Here is a 19,029-nt window from a genome sequence, read left to right on the forward strand (position 1 = left end):
GGTAGTGAGGAAAATGCTAGAGTCCATTATAAAAGATGTAATAGCAGAGCACTTGGAAAACAGTGACAGGATCGGACAAAGTCAACATGGATTTACAAAAGGTAAATCGTGCTTGAATAATCTACTGGAATTTTTTGAGGATGTAACTAGTAAAATAGATAAGGGAGAACCAGTGGATGTGGTGTATTTGGACTTTCAGAAAGCTTTCGATAAGGTCCCACATGAGAGATTAGCGTGTAAAGTTAAGGCACATGGGATTGGGGGCAAGGTGTTGACTTGGATAGAGAACTGGTTGGCAGATAGAAAGCAAAAAGAGTTGGAATAAACGGGTCTTTTTCTGAGAGGCAGGCAGTGACTAGTGGGGTACCGCAGGGATCGGTCCTTGGACCCCAGCTATTCACAATATATATTAATGATCTAGACAAGGGAACTAGATGTAATATCTCCAAATTTGCAGACGACACAAAGCTGGGTGGGCGTGTGTGTTGTGAGGAGGATGCCGAGGAACTACAGGATGATTTGGATAGGTTGGGTGATTGTATTGCATCTGCCATGCTTCTGCCCAATGTGGATGAATGTGAGGTTATCCACTTTGGTGTCAAAAACAGGAAGGCAGATTATTATCTGAATGGCAATAGATTGGGAGAAGGGGAAGTGCAATGAGACCTGGGTGTCCTTGTGCACCAGTCGCTGAAGGTAAGCATGCAGGTACAGCAGGCGGTTAAGAAGGCAAATGGTATGTTGGCCTTCATAGTGAGAGGGTTTGAGTACAGGAACAAGGATGTCTTGCTGCAGTTGTACAGGGCCTTGGTGAGACCACACCTTGAGTACTGTGTGCAGTTTTGGTCACCTCATCTGAGGAAGGATATTCTTGCCATGGAAGGAGTTCAGCGAAGATTCACAAGACTGATACCTGGGATGGCAGGAATGACGTATGAAGAGAGATTGGGTCGATTGGGCTTGTACTCGCTGGAGTTTAGAAGAATGAGAGGGGATCTCATTGAAATTTATAAAATTCTAACCGGACTAGACAGACTAGATGCAGGAAGGATGTTCCCGATGGCGGGGGAGTCCATAACCAGGGGTCACAGTCTAAGGATAAGGGGTAGACCTTTTAGGACAGAAATGAGGAGGAATTTCTTCACCCAGAGAGTGGTGAACCTGTGGAATTCTCTACCACAGAAGGCAGCAGAGGCCAATTCATTAAATATATTCAAGAAGGAGTTGGATATATTTCTTAAGGCTAAAGGGATCAAGGGGTATGGGAAGAAGGCAGGAACAGGGTACTGAATTTGGATGATCAGCCATGATCGCATTGAATGGCGGAGCAGGCTCGAGGGGCCGATTGGCCTACTCCTGCTCCTATCTTCTATGTTTCTATGTAAACTCTGAAGGCGAGCTGAAAATAGTTGTTACTGTAATCCTCTGTTAACAAGGTTATAATGACCTGAATTGCCTCCCCCGCCGCTACGTGTCAGGTCTGCTCTGCTCTGACAGACCCGACATTTGGGAAAGGCACGTGGTGGCGGGTTGACAGCGGGGTCCCGACCCGCTGGGGAAAAATCCATTTTCTCACCGACCCGCCACTGATCGCGCCCGCTGACCCCTGCGAAATTCCCCCCTCACTGGGAATGTATCTCACTCTGTCCAACTGCCCATATATTCAGGGACTGTCCGTTAATGTATTTATTAAATAAAGTGCTGTCTGTGTGGAGCCTTTAAATGTCCCTCAGTCCGGTCTCATTCCCTGATGATCAGAATTACCCTCCTGGAGCTCAGTGACCGGCCTCGTCATGTTTGGAGAAACTTGTCTCAGTTCTGCTGCTCCTTAAATCCCGGATTTTATGGGAATCGGTCGATTTTTTCAGAATTAAATGATAAAGCGGTGATTCCCTGTGCTTTATACTCTGTGCATTATATTAATCTGTATAATATCTCGGGGTGAGTTATATTGTGAAACGCTCACTGCTGCTGTAAAATCCGCCCCCCAGGATTTTATATAACAAGGAGAATTTATTCTGAAATAAAAACAGGAAATGCTGGAAATACCCAGCAGGTCAGGCAGCATCTAGAGAGAGAGAAACAGAGTTAATGTTTCAGGACAAGGACCCCTCGTCAGAACTGGAACAAGTTACAGATGTCACAGATGTTTAAGCAAGTGTCGGGGCCGGGAAAGGTGGGGGGAGCGGAGGACAGAACAAAAGGGAAAGTCTGTGATAGGGTGGAAGACAGGAGAGATTAAATGTGGAGGCTGGTGGGGTGAAAGGTGAAGACAAGGGGAACCTATCGTGGTTCTGGGAGGGAGGGGCAGGGGTGAGAGCAGAAGTGTGGGAAACAGAACAGACACGGTCAAGAGCCGCGTCAACCACGGTAGAGGGGAATCCTCGGTTGAGGGAAAAGGAAGACATGTCGGAAGCACTGGATGGAACGTGGCATCATCAGAAAAACTGGGAGAATGGGCCAGCGTCCCTACAGGAAGCGAGGTGGGAGGAAGTGTATTCCAGGTAGCTGTGGGAGTCAGAGGGCTTATAGTGAATGTTTGTCAATAGCAGCAAGAGAGTTTATTCTGTCCCGTTACAAGTTTTAAATGTCCCTGTGCTCCTAGTTTATAGGGGAGGGGAATCTCTCACTTTATTCCCATTATTAAACTGGCTCGACATTTATTTCGGGGTAACTGGCCCGACAGTTTTTGGGGAATTTTTGAAGTTCCCTCCCCGAGCGGGGCCTCACACACAGGGGGTGGATTATGGGGAATTCTCGGGTTCACTGCCCCTGGTTTACCCAGGAGCCGCCCGCTGTGTGCGAGGCCCCACCGCTGGCCGGTGTGTGTCTGTACTCTGGTTAGATTGGAACCTTTTCACCGGCAGGTTTAAGATCCTGAATATCAATCTTTACTCAATGTTCAGGACTGTGAATAATTGTAAACATTTACAGCTGAAAGAATTCCCGATTCCCCAATATTCCCAATCCAGGAAACTACCCCCTCGACAGGACACACCCTGCACGGTATTGGAGTAAATATCGAACTGTTAGTGATTTAAACTCGGGTTTCTCTCCTGTTTCTAGTTGAAATGGTGGATGTGGAAAATATTTTAAATTAATTTTATCTTTACTGCCGGATTATATTTTATGTTTATCTTCCGCTATCCAGTCTTATTAAATGTGACTTATTGTAATTATCAGACTCTCAGTGACCTGTATCTGCTGATCCGATAAAGACTGTAAAATCTCTACTCGTTCACAAGGATCCATTTTAGATTCTCCAGTCCTTAGGGAATTACTGACCGATCCTCTTATTATTGGTCATATTTGTGTTGAATCCGCTTCTCCCTGGTTTAACGGAACTGTTTGTTTCCCTACATTACGGAGCAACAACACAATCCGTGGCTGTTCTACAATTCACCCAACAGTTAGAGACAAATAAACAGTTACCTCAACACCCGGCATTTGTGCAGTACGGGTCCCAGCCGCTGGAGTCCTTCACACTGAATGGAGCAGCCTCCTAGATCGAGGTCTTTTATTGAATCACAGAGTCCAATGACGTGAGACAGGACCGCACAGTCAATCGGGGTCAATGTCAATTCATGAAATGTAAGTGTTTCCACAGATCCCACTGTGATCCGAGCCAGTGCTTTATTCTGAGACTCAAACAGGTAGTGGAATGTGTTCAGGAGGTTCCTTTGACCAGTGTCACTCACTGTGTCTCCAATCTGTCCTTCAATCTTCTCCTTCACCCAGTCAATCACTCGGCAGGTGGTTTGATGAAGAAATGGACCCAGAAACTCCTCCAGGGGCCGAGCTGCCTGTGGGGAGGAGAGACCAGCAACAAAACGGAGAAATATCTCAAATCGCCCATCTTCCTTGCTGTGGGCTTCTCTGAGGAGTTTCAGGATGTCCCCAGGATCTGGAGTCAGGAATTGTGCGAGTGCGGCTACAAACTCTTGGATGGTGAGGTGCGGGAATGTGTACACCACGCTCTGGACAGAATCATCTCTCTCCAAAAGTTCCATCATGAACCCAGACAGGAACTGGGAAGGTTGCAGATTGTACTTGACCAAATCTCCATTTCCAAACACAATCTTCTTCTCGGAGACTCCTGTGAAGGCCATCTCACCAAGCCTCAGTAACACATCACGGGGGCTTGCAATCTCTCGGCCATGGTTTTTCAGAATGTTGTAAATATAGTAGGAATATAGTTGGGTGATGGTCTTGGGAACTCGCTGCTGATTCCTGTCTCTTTGTGTAAAGAAGGGGCCCAGTGACAGACCGAGGATCCAGCAGTAGGAAGGGTTGTAGCACATTGTGTACAGGATCTCGTTCTCCTCCACGTGTTTGAAAACAGCTGCTGCCACCGTCTGATCTTCAAAAAACTTGTTGAAATATTCCTTCCGTTCTTCACCAACAAATCCCAGGATTTCAGCCCAGACACTGATCTCAGCCTTTTCCAATAAATGTAATGCAGTGGGGCGGCTGGTCACTAGCACTGAACATCCTGGGAGCAGCTTGTGCTGTATTAAACTGTACACAATGTCAGACACTTCACACCAGTCTTCAGGATCTGTGCACCTGTGCTGAGGTTCAGTATTTCTCCGATTGTCAGCAAAATCGATCCTGTCCTTGAATTCATCCAAACCATCGAATATAAACAGCAATCCCTCTGGGTTCTTCCAGAGCTCCCGAAGAATATTCCCAAAGTAAGGATACTGATCCAGTATCAGATTCCTCAGGTTTATTCTACAGTTAAATGCGTTCAAATCCCGGAATTTAAAACTGAAAACAAATTGAAAGTTTGGGTATATTTTCCCAGTGGCCCAGTCATGAACAATCTTTTGTACCATTGTTGTTTTTCCAATCCCCGGGACTCCGCTCACTGCTCCTGAACTCCAAGATTTGGATCGCCAGAAGATACCCATGATTTTCTGAAACAAACCCCCTCTTTGAGAAAAACAGCTGTGGAACAATTGATCAGTTCGGATTTTTTCCAGCTCTCCCCGGAGATGTTCCTCTCTCCACTCTTCATGGTCTCGGCCTCTTGCCAGCAGTTCATGTTCTACAAGAGTCCGATCTCGAACAGTAGAAATGACCGTTAGCTCAGCGTATCGATCAACCAGCTGGAAAATCTTAACCTTCTCCTTTATTAGGATAGTGTTCACTCTCAGTGTTTCAGTTTGTTCCCGGAGTGTTTCCTTGTGTTTCTGTTGAAGATCTTTAAAGAGAACAGACAGAAAGTGGTTCTCAGTATTTGCACTGACATAAAAACAACTTCTCAATGCCATTTCACTATTCAGTAAAATAACGCAAGATTAAACTGGCAATTTCGATAGAGATGTGTGTAGAAATTAAAACTCAGTTAGTAGCTGAGAACTGCTTCAAATCCTCACGTGATTCTAATATTTACTGGGAAATAGGGCAGAGGATATCAGTGGGATATGGACAGAGTGCGAATGGTCAAATGTACCAGTGCTTATGTATCAGACCTTGGGCAGGTTATCTGGGGCATTGTGTGAATTGGGACTGGGACAGACTGTGAATGGACGGATGTCCCACTGTTACTGTATCAGACCGTGGGCAGGTTATCTGGGGCATTGTGTGAATTGGGAGTGGGACAGACTGTGAATGGTCAAGTGTCCCACTGTTACTGTATCAGACCTTGGGCAGGTTATCTGGGGCATTGTGTGAATTGGGAGTGGGACAGACTGTGAATGGTCAAGTGTCCCACTGTTATTGTATCAGACCTTGGGCAGGTTATCTGGGGCAGTGTGAATTGGGAGTGGGACACACTGTGAATGGTCAAGTGTCCCACTGTTGTTGTATCAGACCTTGGGCAGGTTATCTGGGGCATTGTGTGAATTGGGAGTGGGACAGACTGTGAATGGACGGATGTCCCACTGTTACTGTATCAGACCGTGGGCAGGTTATCTGGGGCATTGTGTGAATTGGGAGTGGGACAGACTGTGAATGGTCAAGTGTCCCACTGTTATTGAATCAGACCTTGGGCAGGTTATCTGGGGCAGTGTGAATTGGGAGGGGGACACACTGTGAATGGTCAAGTGTCCCACTGTTACTGTATCAGACCTTGGGCAGGTTATCTGGAGCATTGTGTGAATTGGGAGTGGGACACACTGTGAATGGTCAAGTGTCCCACTGTTATTGTATCAGACCTTGGGCAGGTTATCTGGAGCATTGTGTGAATTGGGAGTGGGACACACTGTGAATGGTCAAGTGTCCCACGGTTACTGTATCAGACCTTGGGCAGGTTATCTGGTGCATTGTGTGAATTGGGAATGGGACAGACTGTGAATGGTCAAGTGTCCCACTGTTACTGTATCAGACCATGGGCAGGTTATCTGGGGCATTGTGTGAATTGGGAGTGGGACAGACTGTGAATGGTCAAGTGTCCCACTGTTATTGTATCAGACCTTGGGCAGGTTATCTGGGGCATTGTGTGAATTGGGAGTGGGACAGACTGTGAATGGTCAAGTGTCCCACTGTTATTGTATCAGACCTTGGGCAGGTTATCTGGGGCATTGTGTGAATTGGGAGTGGGACAGACTGTGAATGGTCAAGTGTCCCACTGTTACTGTATCAGACCTTGGGCAGGTTATCTGGGGCATTGTGTGAATTGGGAGTGGGACAGACTGTGAATGGTCAAGTGTCCCACTGTTATTGTATCAGACCTTGGGCAGGTTATCTGGGGCATTGTGTGAATTGGGAGTGGGACAGACTGTGAATGGTCAAGTGTCCCACTGTTATTGTATCAGACCTTGGGCAGGTTATCTGGGGCATTGTGTGAATTGGGAGTGGGACAGACTGTGAATGGTCAAGTGTCCCACTGTTACTGTATCAGACCTTGGGCAGGTTATCTGGGGCATTGTGTGAATTGGGAGTGGGACAGACTGTGAATGGTCAAGTGTCCCACTGTTACTGTATCAGACCAGGGGCAGGCTATCTGGGCCATTGTGTGAATTGGGAGTGGGACAGACTGTGAATGGCCCAGTGTCCCACAGTTATTCTATCAGACCTTGGGCAGGTTATCTGGGGCATTGTGTGAATTGGGAGTGGGACAGACTGTGAATGGTCAAGTGTCCCACTGTTATTGTATCAGACCTTGGGCAGGTTATCTGGGGCATTGTGTGAATTGGGAGTGGGACAGACTGTGAATGGTCAAGTGTCCCACTGTTATTGTATCAGACCTTGGGCAGGTTATCTGGGGCATTGTGTGAATTGGGAGTGGGACAGACTGTGAATGGTCAAGTGTCCCCCTGTTACTGTATCAGACCTTGGGCAGGTTATCTGGGGCATTGTGTGAATTGGGAGTGGGACAGACTGTGAATGGTCAAGTGTCCCACTGTTACTGTATCAGACCTTGGGCAGGTTATCTGGGGCATTGTGTGAATTGGGAGTGGGACAGACTGTGAATGGTCAAGTGTCCCACTGTTATTGTATCAGACCTTGGGCAGGTTATCTGGGGCATTGTGTGAATTGGGAGTGGGACAGACTGTGAATGGTCAAGTGTCCCACTGTTACTGTATCAGACCTTGGGCAGGGTATCTGGGGCAGTGTGAATTGGGAGTGGGACAGACTGTGAATGGTCAAGTGTCCCACTGTTACTGTATCAGACCTTGGGCAGGTTATCTGGGGTATTGTGTGAATTGGGAGTGGGACAGACTGTGAATGGTCAAGTGTCCCACTGTTATTGTATCAGACCTTGGGCAGGTTATCTGGGGCATTGTGTGAATTGGGAGTGGGACAGACTGTGAATGGTCAAGTGTCCCACTGTTACTGTATCAGACCTTGGGCAGGTTATCTGGGGCATTGTGTGAATTGGGAGTGGGACAGACTGTGAATGGTCAAGTGTCCCACTGTTACTGTATCAGACCTTGGGCAGGTTATCTGGGGCATTGTGTGAATTGGGAGTGGGACAGACTGTGAATGGTCGTGTCCCACTGTTACTGTATCAGACATTGGGCAGGTTATCTGGGGCATTGTGTGAATTGGGAGTGGGACAGACTGTGAATGGTCAAGTGTCCCACTGTTATTGTATCAGACCTTGGGCAGGTTTTTAAATTTTTTTATTCATTGATGGGATGTGGGCGTCGCTGGCTAGGCCTGCATTTAGTGCCCATCCCTAATTGCCCTTGAGAAGATGGTGGTGAGCCGCCTTCTTGAACCGCTGCAGTCCATATGGTGTAGGTACACCCACAATGCTGTTAGGAAGGGAGTTCCAGGATTTTGGCCCAGCGACAGTGAAGGAACGGCGATACAGGTCCAAGTCAGGATGGTGTGTGGCTTGGAGGGGAACTTGTAGGTGGTGATGTTCCCATGCGTCTGCTGCCCTTGTCCTTCTAAGTGGTAGAGGTCGGGGGTTTGGAAGGTGCTGTTGAAGGAGCTTTGGCGAGTTGCTGCAGTGCATCTTGTAGATGGTCCACACTGCAGCCACAGTGCGCCAGTGGTGGAGGGAGTGAATGTTGAAGGTGGTGGATGGAGTGCCAATCAAGCGGGCTGCTTTATCCTGAATGGTGTCGAGCTTCTTGAGTGTTGTTGGAGCTGCACTCATCCAGGCAAGTGGAGAGTATTCCATCACACTCCTGACTTGTACCTTGTAGATGGTGGAAAGGCTTTGGGGAGTCAGGAGGTGAGACACTCACCGCAGAATTCCCAGCCTCTGGCCTGCTCTTGTAGCCACAGTATTTATATGGCTGGTCCAGTTCAGTTTCTGATCAATGGTAACCCCCAGGATGTTGATAGTGGGGGATTCAGCAATGGTAATGCCATTGAATGTCAAGGGGAGATGGTTAGAGTCTCGCTTGTTGGAGATGGTCATTGCCTGGCACTTGTGTGGTGCAAATGTTACTTGCCAGTTGTCAGCCCAAGTCTGAATGTTGTCCAGGTCTTGCTGCATATGGACACGGACTGCGTCAGTATCTGACGAGTCTCGAATGGTGCTGGACAGTGTGCAATCATCAGCGAACATCCCCACTTCTGACCTTATGATTGAGGGAAGGTCATTGATGAAACAGCTGAAGATGGTTGGGCCTAGGACACTGCCCTGAGGAACTCCTGCAGTGATGTCATGTGATTGAGATGAATGACCTCCAACAACCACAGCCAACTTCCTTTGTGCTAGGTATGATTCCAACCAATGGAGAGTTTTCCCCTTGATTCCCATTGACTTCAGTTTTGCTAGGGCTCCTTGATGCCACACTCGATCAAATGCTGCCTTGATGTCAAGGGCAGTCACTCTCACCTCACCTCTTGAGTTCAGCTCTTTTGTCCATGTTTGGACCAAGGCTGTAATGAGGTCAGGAGCTGAGTGGCCCTGGCGGAACCCAAACTGGGCGTCAGTTAGCAGGTTATTGCTGAGTAAGTGCTGCTTGATAGCACTGTCGACGACACCTTCCATCACTTTGCTGATGATTGAGAGTAGACTGATGGGACGGTAATTGGCCGGGTCGGATTTGTCCTGCTTTTTGTAGACAGGACATACTTGGGCAATTTTCCACATTGCCGGGTAGATGCCAGTGTTGTAGCTGTACTGGAACAGCTTGGCTAGAGGCGCAGCTAGTTCTGGAGCACAAGTCTTCAGTACTATTGCCGGAATGTTGTCAGGGCCCATAGCCTTTGCAGTATCCAGTGTCTTCAGCCGTTTCTTGACATCACGTGGAGTGAATTGAATGGGCTGAAGACTGGCATCTGTGATGCTGGGGACCTCAGGAGGAGGCCGAGATGGATCATCCACTCGGCACTTCTGGCTGAAGATAGTTGCAAATGCTTCAGCCTTGTCTTTTGCACTCACATGCTGGGCTCCACCATCATTGAGGATGGCGATATTTTTGGAGCCTCCTCCTGTTAACTGTTTAATTGTCCACCACCACTCACGACTGGATAGAGTCATAGAGTTTTACAGCACAGAAAGAGGCCCTTCGGCCCATCGTGTCTGCGCCGCCCATCCATCCCTGTCCAGTCTAATCCCATTTTCCAGCATTTGGTCCATAGCCTTGTATGCAATGGCATTTCAAGTGCTCATCCAAATGCTTCTTGAATGTTGTGAGGGTTCCTGCCTCTACCACCCTTTTAGGCATTGAGTTCCACATTCCAACCACCCTCTGGGTGAAAAAGTTCCTCCTCAAATCCCCTCTAAATCTCCTGCCCCTTACCCTGAATCTATGCCCCCTTGTTATTGACCCCCCTACTAAGGGGAAAAGTTCCTCTTTGTCTACCCTATCTATGCCCCTCATCATTTTGTACACCTCAATCAGGTCCCCCCTCAGCCTTCTTTGCTCCAAGGAAAACAACCCCAGCCTGTTTAGTCTTTCTTCATAGCTGAGGCGCTCCATCCCAGGTAACATCCTGGTGAATCTTCTCTGCACCCTCTCCAAAGCAATCACATCCTTCCTATAGTGAGGCGACCAGAACTGCACACAGTACTCCAGCTGTGGCCTCACCAGCGTTTTGTACAGCTCCATCATAACCTCCCTGCTCTTATATTCTATGCCTCGGCTAATGAAGGCAAGTATCCCATATGCCTTTTTAACCACCTTATCTACCTGTTCCGCTGCCTTCAGGGATCTATGTACATATACACCAAGGTCCCTCTGACCCTCTGTACTTCCTAGGGTCCTACCACTCATTGTGTATTCCCTTGCCTTATTTGTCCGTCCAAAATGCATCACCTCGCACTTTTCAGGGTTAAATTCCATTTGCCACTTTTCCGCCCATCTGACCAACCCGTTTATATCATCCTGTAGCCTGAGGCTTTCCTCCTCGCAATTTACCACCCCACCAATTTTCGTGTCATCTGCGAACTTACTGATCATACCTTTCACATTCTCATCCAAATCATTTATGTAGATCACAAACAACAAGGGATGTGGCAGGACTGCAGAGCTTTGATTTAATCCGATGGTTGTGAGATCGCTTAGCTCTGTCTATCGCATGTTGCTTCCGTTGTTTGGCATGCAAGTAGTCCTGTGTTGTAGCCTCACCAGGTTGACACCTCATATTTCGGTATGCCTGGTGCTGTTCACGGCATGCTCTCCTGCACTCCTCGTTAAACCAGGGTTGATCTCCCGGCTTGATGGTAATGGTAGAGTGAGGGATATGCCGGGCCATGAGGTTAGATTGTGGTTGAATACAATTCTGCTGCTGCTGATGGCCCACAGCACCTCATGGATGCCCAGTTTTCAGTTGCCAGATCTGTTCGAAATGTGTCCCATTTAGCACGGTGGTAGTGTCACACAACATGGTGGAGGGTATCCTCAACATGAAGACGGGACTTCGTCTCCACAAGGACTGTGCGGTTGTCTGGGATATTGTGTGAAATGGGAGTGGGACAGACTGTGAATGGACGGATGTTCTACTCTTACTGTATCAGACCTTGGGCAGATTATCTGGGGCACTGTGTGAATTGGGAGTGGGACAGACTGTGATTGGTCAAGTGTCCCACTGTTACTGTATCAGACCTTGGGCAGGTTATCTGGGGCATTGTGTGAATTGGGAGTGGGACAGATTGTGAATGGTCAAGTGTCCCACTGTTACTGTATCAGACCTTGGGCAGGTTATCTGGGGCATTGTGTGAATTGGGAGTGGGACACACTGTGAATGGTCAAGTGTCCCACTGTTACTGTATCAGACCTTGGGCAGGTTATCTGGGGCATTGTGTGAATTGGGAGTGGGACAGACTGTGAATGGTCAAGTGTCCCACTGTTACTGTATCAGACCTTGGGCAGGTTATCTGGGGCATTGTGTGAATTGGGAGTGGGACAGACTGTGAATGGTCAAGTGTCCCACTGTTACTGTATCAGACCTTGGGCAGGTTATCTGGGGCATTGTGTGAATTGGGAGTGGGACAGACTGTGAATGGTCAAGTGTCCCACTGTTACTGTATCAGACCTTGGGCAGGTTATCTGGGGCATTGTGTGAATTGGGAGTGGGACAGATTGTGAATGGTCAAGTGTCCCACTGTTACTGTATCAGACCTTGGGCAGGTTATCTGGGGCATTGTGTGAATTGGGAGTGGGACAGACTGTGAATGGTCAAGTGTCCCACTGTTACTGTATCAGACCTTGGGCAGGTTATCTGGGGCAGTGTGAATTGGGAGTGGGACAGACTGTGAATGGTCAAGTGTCCCACTGTTACTGTATCAGACCTTGGGCAGGTTATCTGGGGCATTGTGTGAATTGGGAGTGGGACAGACTGTGAATGGTCAAGTGTCCCACTGTTACTGTATCAGACCTTGGGCAGGTTATCTGGGGCATTGTGTGAATTGGGAGTGGGACAGATTGTGAATGGACAGATGTTCCACTTGGCGTTCTATTTAACCATTAACTGAGCTTCCGACCCCATATCCTCTCCATCACAAAGTTTGCATACTTCCACCTCTGCCATATCCTCAGCCTCCACCCATTCCTCAGCTCAGCTGCTGCTGTAACCCTCATCCGTACTCCTCGTTACTTCCGGACTCGACTATTCCAATGGTCTCCTGGCTGGCCTCCCACCTTATACCCTCCATAAACAAGCTCATTTAACACTCTGCTGCCCATATCCGAATTCGCATCAATCCTGTTTACCCATTACCCATGGGCTCGATTGGCTCCCGGTCAGGCAACATCTGGACATAAACATTCTCATTCTTATTTTTGAATTGCTCCATGTCCTAGCCCCCTCGTTATCTCTGTAACCTCCTGCAGCCACACAATCCTCCAAGCTAACTGTGCTCCTCCAATTCACGCCCCTTGCACAGACCAGGTTTACATCGTTCCATCATTGGCGAATGTGCTTCAGCTGCCAGGACGCTGAGTGCAGGAATTAGCACCCTTATCCTTTCCCTCCCTTAACAAAAGGTTCACTGAGAATGTCTCAGGGTTTGGGCAGCTTATCCAGTGTATTGTGTGCACTGAGAGAGGGACAGACTGTGAATAGACAGGAGGTAGATTGCTATTGTTTCATGAATTGTGCAGGTTATCTGGGGTATTGTGTGCACTGAGAGAGACAGACTGTGAATAGACAGGAGGTAGATTGCTGTTGTTTCATGTATTGTGCAGGTTATCTGGGGTATTGTGTGCACTGAGAGAGGGATAGACTGTGAATAGACAGGAGGTAGATTGCTATTGTTTCATGAATTGTGCAGGTTATCTGGGGTATTGTGTGCACTGAGAGGGACAGACTGTGAATAGACAGGAGGTAGATTGCTGTTGTTTCATGTATTGTGCAGGTTATCTGGGGTATTGTGTGCACTGAGAGAGGGACAGACTGTGAATAGACAGGAGGTAGATTGCTATTGTTTCATGAATTGTGCAGGTTATCTGGGGTATTGTGTGCACTGAGAGGGACAGACTGAATAGACAGGAGGTAGATTGCTATTGTTTCATGAATTGTGCAGGTTATCTGGGGTATTGTGTGCACTGAGAGAGGGACAGACTGTGAATAGACAGGAGATAGATAGCTATTTCATGTGTTGTGCAGGTTATCTGGGGTATTGTGTGCACCGAGAGCGGGACAGACTGTGAATAGACAGGAGGTAGATTGCTATTGTTTCATGTATTGTGCAGGTTATCTGGGGTATTGTGTGCACTGAGAGGGACAGACTGAATAGACAGGTGGTAGATTGCTATTATAGAAGATAGGAGCAGGAGTAGGCCATTCGGCCCTTCGTGCCTGCTCCGCCATTTAATGAGATCATGGCTGATCCTTTAATTCAGTATCCCGTCCCCGCCTTCTCTCCGTAACCCTTAACCCCTTTTGCCCGTAGAAATATATCTAATTCCCTCTTAAATATATTTAATGAGCTGGCGTACACTGCCCTCTGTGGCAATGAGTTCCACAGGTTCACCACTCTCTGAGTGAAGAAATTCCCCCTCATCTCTGCCCTAAATGGTTTAGCCCTTATCCTTAAATTATGTCCTCTAGTTCTGTTTTCACCCGCCAAGGGAAACATTCCTTCTGCATCCAGTCTGTCTAGACCTGTCAGAATTTTATACACTTCTATGAGGTCCCCTCTCAATCTTCTAAACTCCAGTGTGTACATCCCTAAACTACATAGTCTCTCCTCATAGGTCATTCCCGCCATTCCTGGTATCAGCCTGGTGAATCGCCGCTGCACCCCCTCCATGGCAAGAACATCCTTCCTCAGATGAGGCGACCAAAACTGTACACAGTACTCGAGGTGTGGTCTCACCAGTGCCCTGTACAGCTGCAGCAAGGTATCCCTGTTCCTGTATTCTAACCCTTTTGCTATGAAGGCCAGCATACCGTTTGCCTTCTTGACCGCCTGTTGCACCTGCATGCTCGCCTTCAGTGACTGGTGTACAAGAACACCCAGGTCTCTCTGTACTTCCCCCTCTCCCAATCTATTGCCATTTAAATAATAATTTGCCCTCCCGTTCCTGCACCCAAGGTGGATAACTTCGCACTTGTCCACATTATAGTGCATCTGCCATTTATCCGCCCAATCGCCCAGTCTGTCCAAATTGCTCTGGAGCTTCCTGGTCTCTTCCTCTGAGCCCACCCCACCTCCTAGTTTAGTGTCGTCTGCAAATTTGGAAATGCTGCATCCGACTCCCTGATCCAGGTCATTAATGTAAATTGTGAACAGCTGGGGGCCCAGGACAGATCCCTGTGGTACCCCACTTGTTACTGCCTGCCATTCAGAAAATGAGCCGTTTATTCCAACTCTCTGTTTTCTATCTGACAGCCAGTTCCCTATCCACGCCAAAACTTTCCCCTTTATCCCATGAGCCTCAATTTTCCATGCTAATCTTTTATGTGGGACCTTATCGAAGGCCTTTTGGAAGTCCAGGTACACCACATCTACTGGCTCTCCCCCATCTATTCTACCAGTTACTCCCTCAAAAAATTCCAATAGATTAGTCAAGCACGATTTACCCTTTGTAAATCCATGTTGACTCTGTCCTATCCTGTCCCCATTTGCTAAGTGCTCCGCTATTTCATCCTTAATGATGGACTCCAGCATTTTGCCCACAACTGATGTAAGGCTTACAGGTCTGTAATTACCTGCTTTTTCCCTACCCCCCTTTTTGAATAGTGGGGTAACGTTAGCTACCCTCCAATCCATCGGCACTGTTCCCGAGTCTAATGAATTCTGAAAAATCATCCTTAGTGCATCCGCTATCTCTAGGGCCACCTCCTTCAGTACCCTAGGATGCATGTTATCAGGCCCTGGGGATTTGTCCACCTTCAATCCCTTTAGCTTCCTTAACACCATATTCTTAGAGATATTGATTTGCGTCAGTTCCTCCTTTGCCAATGTCCCTATTTTTCCCGATATCCCAGGGAGGTTTTTTGTGTCTTCCTTCGTAAAGACTGACCCAAAGTATGCATTTAGTTGATCTGCCATTTCCTTATTTCCCATTATATATTCCCCCGTATCTGACTGCAATGGACCAACTTTGGTTTTCACCAGTCTTTTCCTTTTGATATATTTATAAAAGCTTTTGGAGTTAGTTTTTATATTTTCCGCCAGCTTGTTTTCGTAAGCTATTTTGCCCCTCTTGATCATGCCCTTTGCCCTCCTTTGCTCTATCTTAAACTGTTCCCAATCTTCCGCTCTGGCGCTTTTTTTGGCTATTTTATACGCCCTATCTTTGGATTTTATGCTGTCTCTAATTTCCCCTGTTATCCACGGTTGAGTCACCTTTTTAGATTTCCTTTTATGCCAGATTGGTATAAACAATTTTTGCAATTTTGTCATTCTATCTTTAAATGTTTGCCATTGTTTATCTACCTCCAGTCCTCTCAGGAACGTTGTCCAATCAGACCTACTCAGTTCCCGTCTCATGGCATCATAATTCCCCTTGTTTAAATTCAGGACCTTAGTCTCTGAGTCAATTTCTTCGCTCTCCATTTCGAGTGAGAAATCGATCATGTTATGATCGCTCTGACCCAAGGGTCCCCGTACAACAAGATTACTGATTAGTCCCTTCTCATTGCACAGTACCCAGTCCAATATAGCCTGTTCCCGAGTTGGTTCCTCGACATATTGATCCAGATATTGTTTCATGTATTGTGCAGGTTATCTGGGGTATTGTGTGCACTGAGAGGGACAGACTGTGAATAGACAGGAGGTAGATTGCTATTGTTTCATGAATTGTGCAGGTTATCTGGGGTATTGTGTGCACTGAGAGAGGGACAGACTGTGAATAGACAGGAGGTAGATTGCTATTGTTTCACGAATTGTGCAGGTTATCTGGGGTATTGTGTGCACTGAGAGGGACAGACTGTGAATAGACAGGAGGTAGATTGCTATTGTTTCATGAATTGTGCAGGTTATCTGGGGTATTGTGTGCACTGAGAGGGACAGACTGAATAGACAGGAGGTAGATTGCTATTGTTTCATGAATTGTGCAGGTTATCTGGGGTATTGTGTGCACTGAGAGAGGGACAGACTGTGAATAGACAGGAGATAGATAGCTATTTCATGTGTTGTGCAGGTTATCTGGGGTATTGTGTGCACCGAGAGCGGGACAGACTGTGAATAGACAGGAGGTAGATTGCTATTGTTTCATGTATTGTGCAGGTTATCTGGGGTATTGTGTGCACTGAGAGGGACAGACTGAATAGACAGGTGGTAGATTGCTATTGTTTCATGTATTGTGCAGGTTATCTGGGGTATTGTGTGCACTGAGAGTGGGACAGACTGTGAATAGACAGGAGGTAGATTGCTATTGTTTCATGTATTGTGCAGGTTATCTGGGGTATTGTGTGCACTGAGGGTGGGACAGACTGTGAATAGACAGGAGGTAGATTGCTTTTGTTTCATGTATTGTGCAGGTTTTCTGGGGTATTGTGTGCACTGAGAGGGACAGACTGTGAGTAGACAGGAGGAAGATTGCTATTGTTTCATGAATTGTGCAGGTTATCTGGGGTACTGTGTGCACTGAGAGAGGGACAGACTGTGAATAGACAGGGGGTAGATTGCTATTGTTTCATGAATTGTGTAGGTTATCTGGGGTATTGTGTGCACTGAGAGGGACAGACTGTGAATAGACAGGAGGTAGATTGCTATTGTTTCATGAATTGTGCAGGTTATCTGGGGTATTGTTTGCACTGAGAGAGGGACAGACTGTGAATAGACAGGAGGTAGATTGCTATTGTTTCATGAATTGTGCAGGTTATCTGGGGTATTGTGTGCACTGAGAGGGACAGACTGTGAATAGACAGGAGGTAGATTGCTATAGTTTCATGAATTGTGCAGGTTATCTGGGGTATTGTGTGCACTGAGAGAGGGACAGACTGTGAACAGACAGGAGGTAGATTGCTATTGTTTCATGAATTGTGCAGGTTATCTGGGGTATTGTGTGCACTGAGAGAGGGACAGACTGTGAATAGACAGGAGGTAGATTGCTATTGTTTCATGAATTGTGCAGGTTATCTGGGGTATTGTGTGCACTGAGAGGGACAGACTGTGAATAGACAGGAGGTAGATTGCTGTTGTTTCATGTATTGTGCAGGTTATCTGGGGTATTGTGTGCACTGAGAGAGGGACAGACTGTGAATAGACAGGAGGTAGATTGCTATTGTTTCATGAATTGTGCAGGTTATCTGGGGTATTGTGTGCACTGAGGGACAGACTGTGAATAGACAGGAGGTAGATTGCTATTGTTTCATGTATTGTGCAGGTTATCTGGGGTATTGTTCGCACTGAGAGAGGGTCAGACTGTGAATAGACAGGAGGTAGATTGCTATTGTTTCATGAATTGTGCAGGTTATCTGGGGTATTGTGTGCACTGAGGGACAGACTGTGAATAGACAGGAGGTATATTGCTATTGTTTCATGTATTGTGCAGGTTATCTGGGGTATTGTGTGCACAGAGAGGGACAGACTGTGAATAGACAGGAGGTAGATTGCTATTGTTTCATGAATTGTGCAGGTTATCTGGGGTATTGTGTGCACTGAGGGACAGACTGTGAATAGACAGGAGGTAGATTGCTGTTGTTTCATGAATTGTGCAGGTTATCTGGGGTATTGTGTGCACTGAGGGACAGACTGAGAATAGACAGGAGGTAGATTGCTATTGTTTCATGAATTGTGCAGGTTATCTGGGGTATTGTGTGCACTGAGAGAGGGACAGACTGTGAATAGACAGGAGGTAGATTGCTATTGTTTCATGTATTGTGCAGGTTATCTGGGGTATTGTGTGCACTGAGAGAGGGACAGACTGTGAATAGACAGGAGGTAGATTGCTATTTTTCACGAATTGTGCAGGTTATCTGGGGTATTGTGTGCACTGAGAGGGACAGACTGTGAATAGACAGGAGGTAGATTGCTATTGTTTCATGAATTGTGCAGGTTATCTGGGGTATTGTGTGCACTGAGAGGGACAGACTGAATAGACAGGAGGTAGATTGCTATTGTTTCATGAATTGTGCAGGTTATCTGGGGTATTGTGTGCACTGAGAGAAGGACAGACTGTGAATAGACAGGAGATAGATAGCTATTTCATGTGTTGTGCAGGTTATCTGGGGTATTGTGTGCACTGAGAGCGGGACAGACTGTGAATAGACAGGAGGTAGATTGCTATTGTTTCATGTATTGTGCAGGTTATCTGGGGTATTGTGTGCACTGAGAGGGACAGACTGAATAGACAGGTGGTAGATTGCTATTGTTTCATGTATTGTGCAGGTTATCTGGGGAATTGTGTGCACTGAGAGTGGGACAGACTGTGAATAGACAGGAGGTAGATTGCTATTTCATGTATTGTGCAGGTTATCTGGGGTATTGTGTGCACTGAGGGTGGGACAGACTGTGAATAGACAGGAGGTAGATTGCTTTTGTTTCATGAATTGTGCAGGTTATCTGGGGTACTGTGTGCACTGAGAGAGGGACAGACTGTGAATAGACAGGAGGTAGATTGCTATTGTTTCATGAATTGTGCAGGTTATCTGGGGTATTGTGTGCACTGAGAGGGACAGACTGAATAGACAGGAGGTAGATTGCTATTGTTTCATGAATTGTGCAGGTTATCTGGGGTATTGTTTGCACTGAGAGAGGGACAGACTGTGAATAGACAG

General features: G+C 47.0%; 1 protein-coding gene across 1 annotated transcript in view; it reads right to left on the minus strand.

Moving 5' to 3' along the window:
- The window catches only part of LOC147081782 (NACHT, LRR and PYD domains-containing protein 3-like), a 106,319-nt gene that overhangs the window by 15,317 nt on the left and 71,973 nt on the right, over positions 1–19,029 (minus strand). The window contains exon 3 of the mRNA XM_085980676.1: positions 3,433–5,206. Within this exon, the coding sequence (XP_085836802.1) occupies positions 3,433–5,206 (1,774 nt within the window). The remainder of the gene's footprint in view (positions 1–3,432; positions 5,207–19,029) is intronic.

This window comes from Somniosus microcephalus, unplaced genomic scaffold (assembly GCF_052327205.1).
Source record: "Somniosus microcephalus isolate GS21.2 unplaced genomic scaffold, FLI_Smic_1.0 scaffold380, whole genome shotgun sequence".
NCBI lineage: Eukaryota > Metazoa > Chordata > Chondrichthyes > Squaliformes > Somniosidae > Somniosus > Somniosus microcephalus.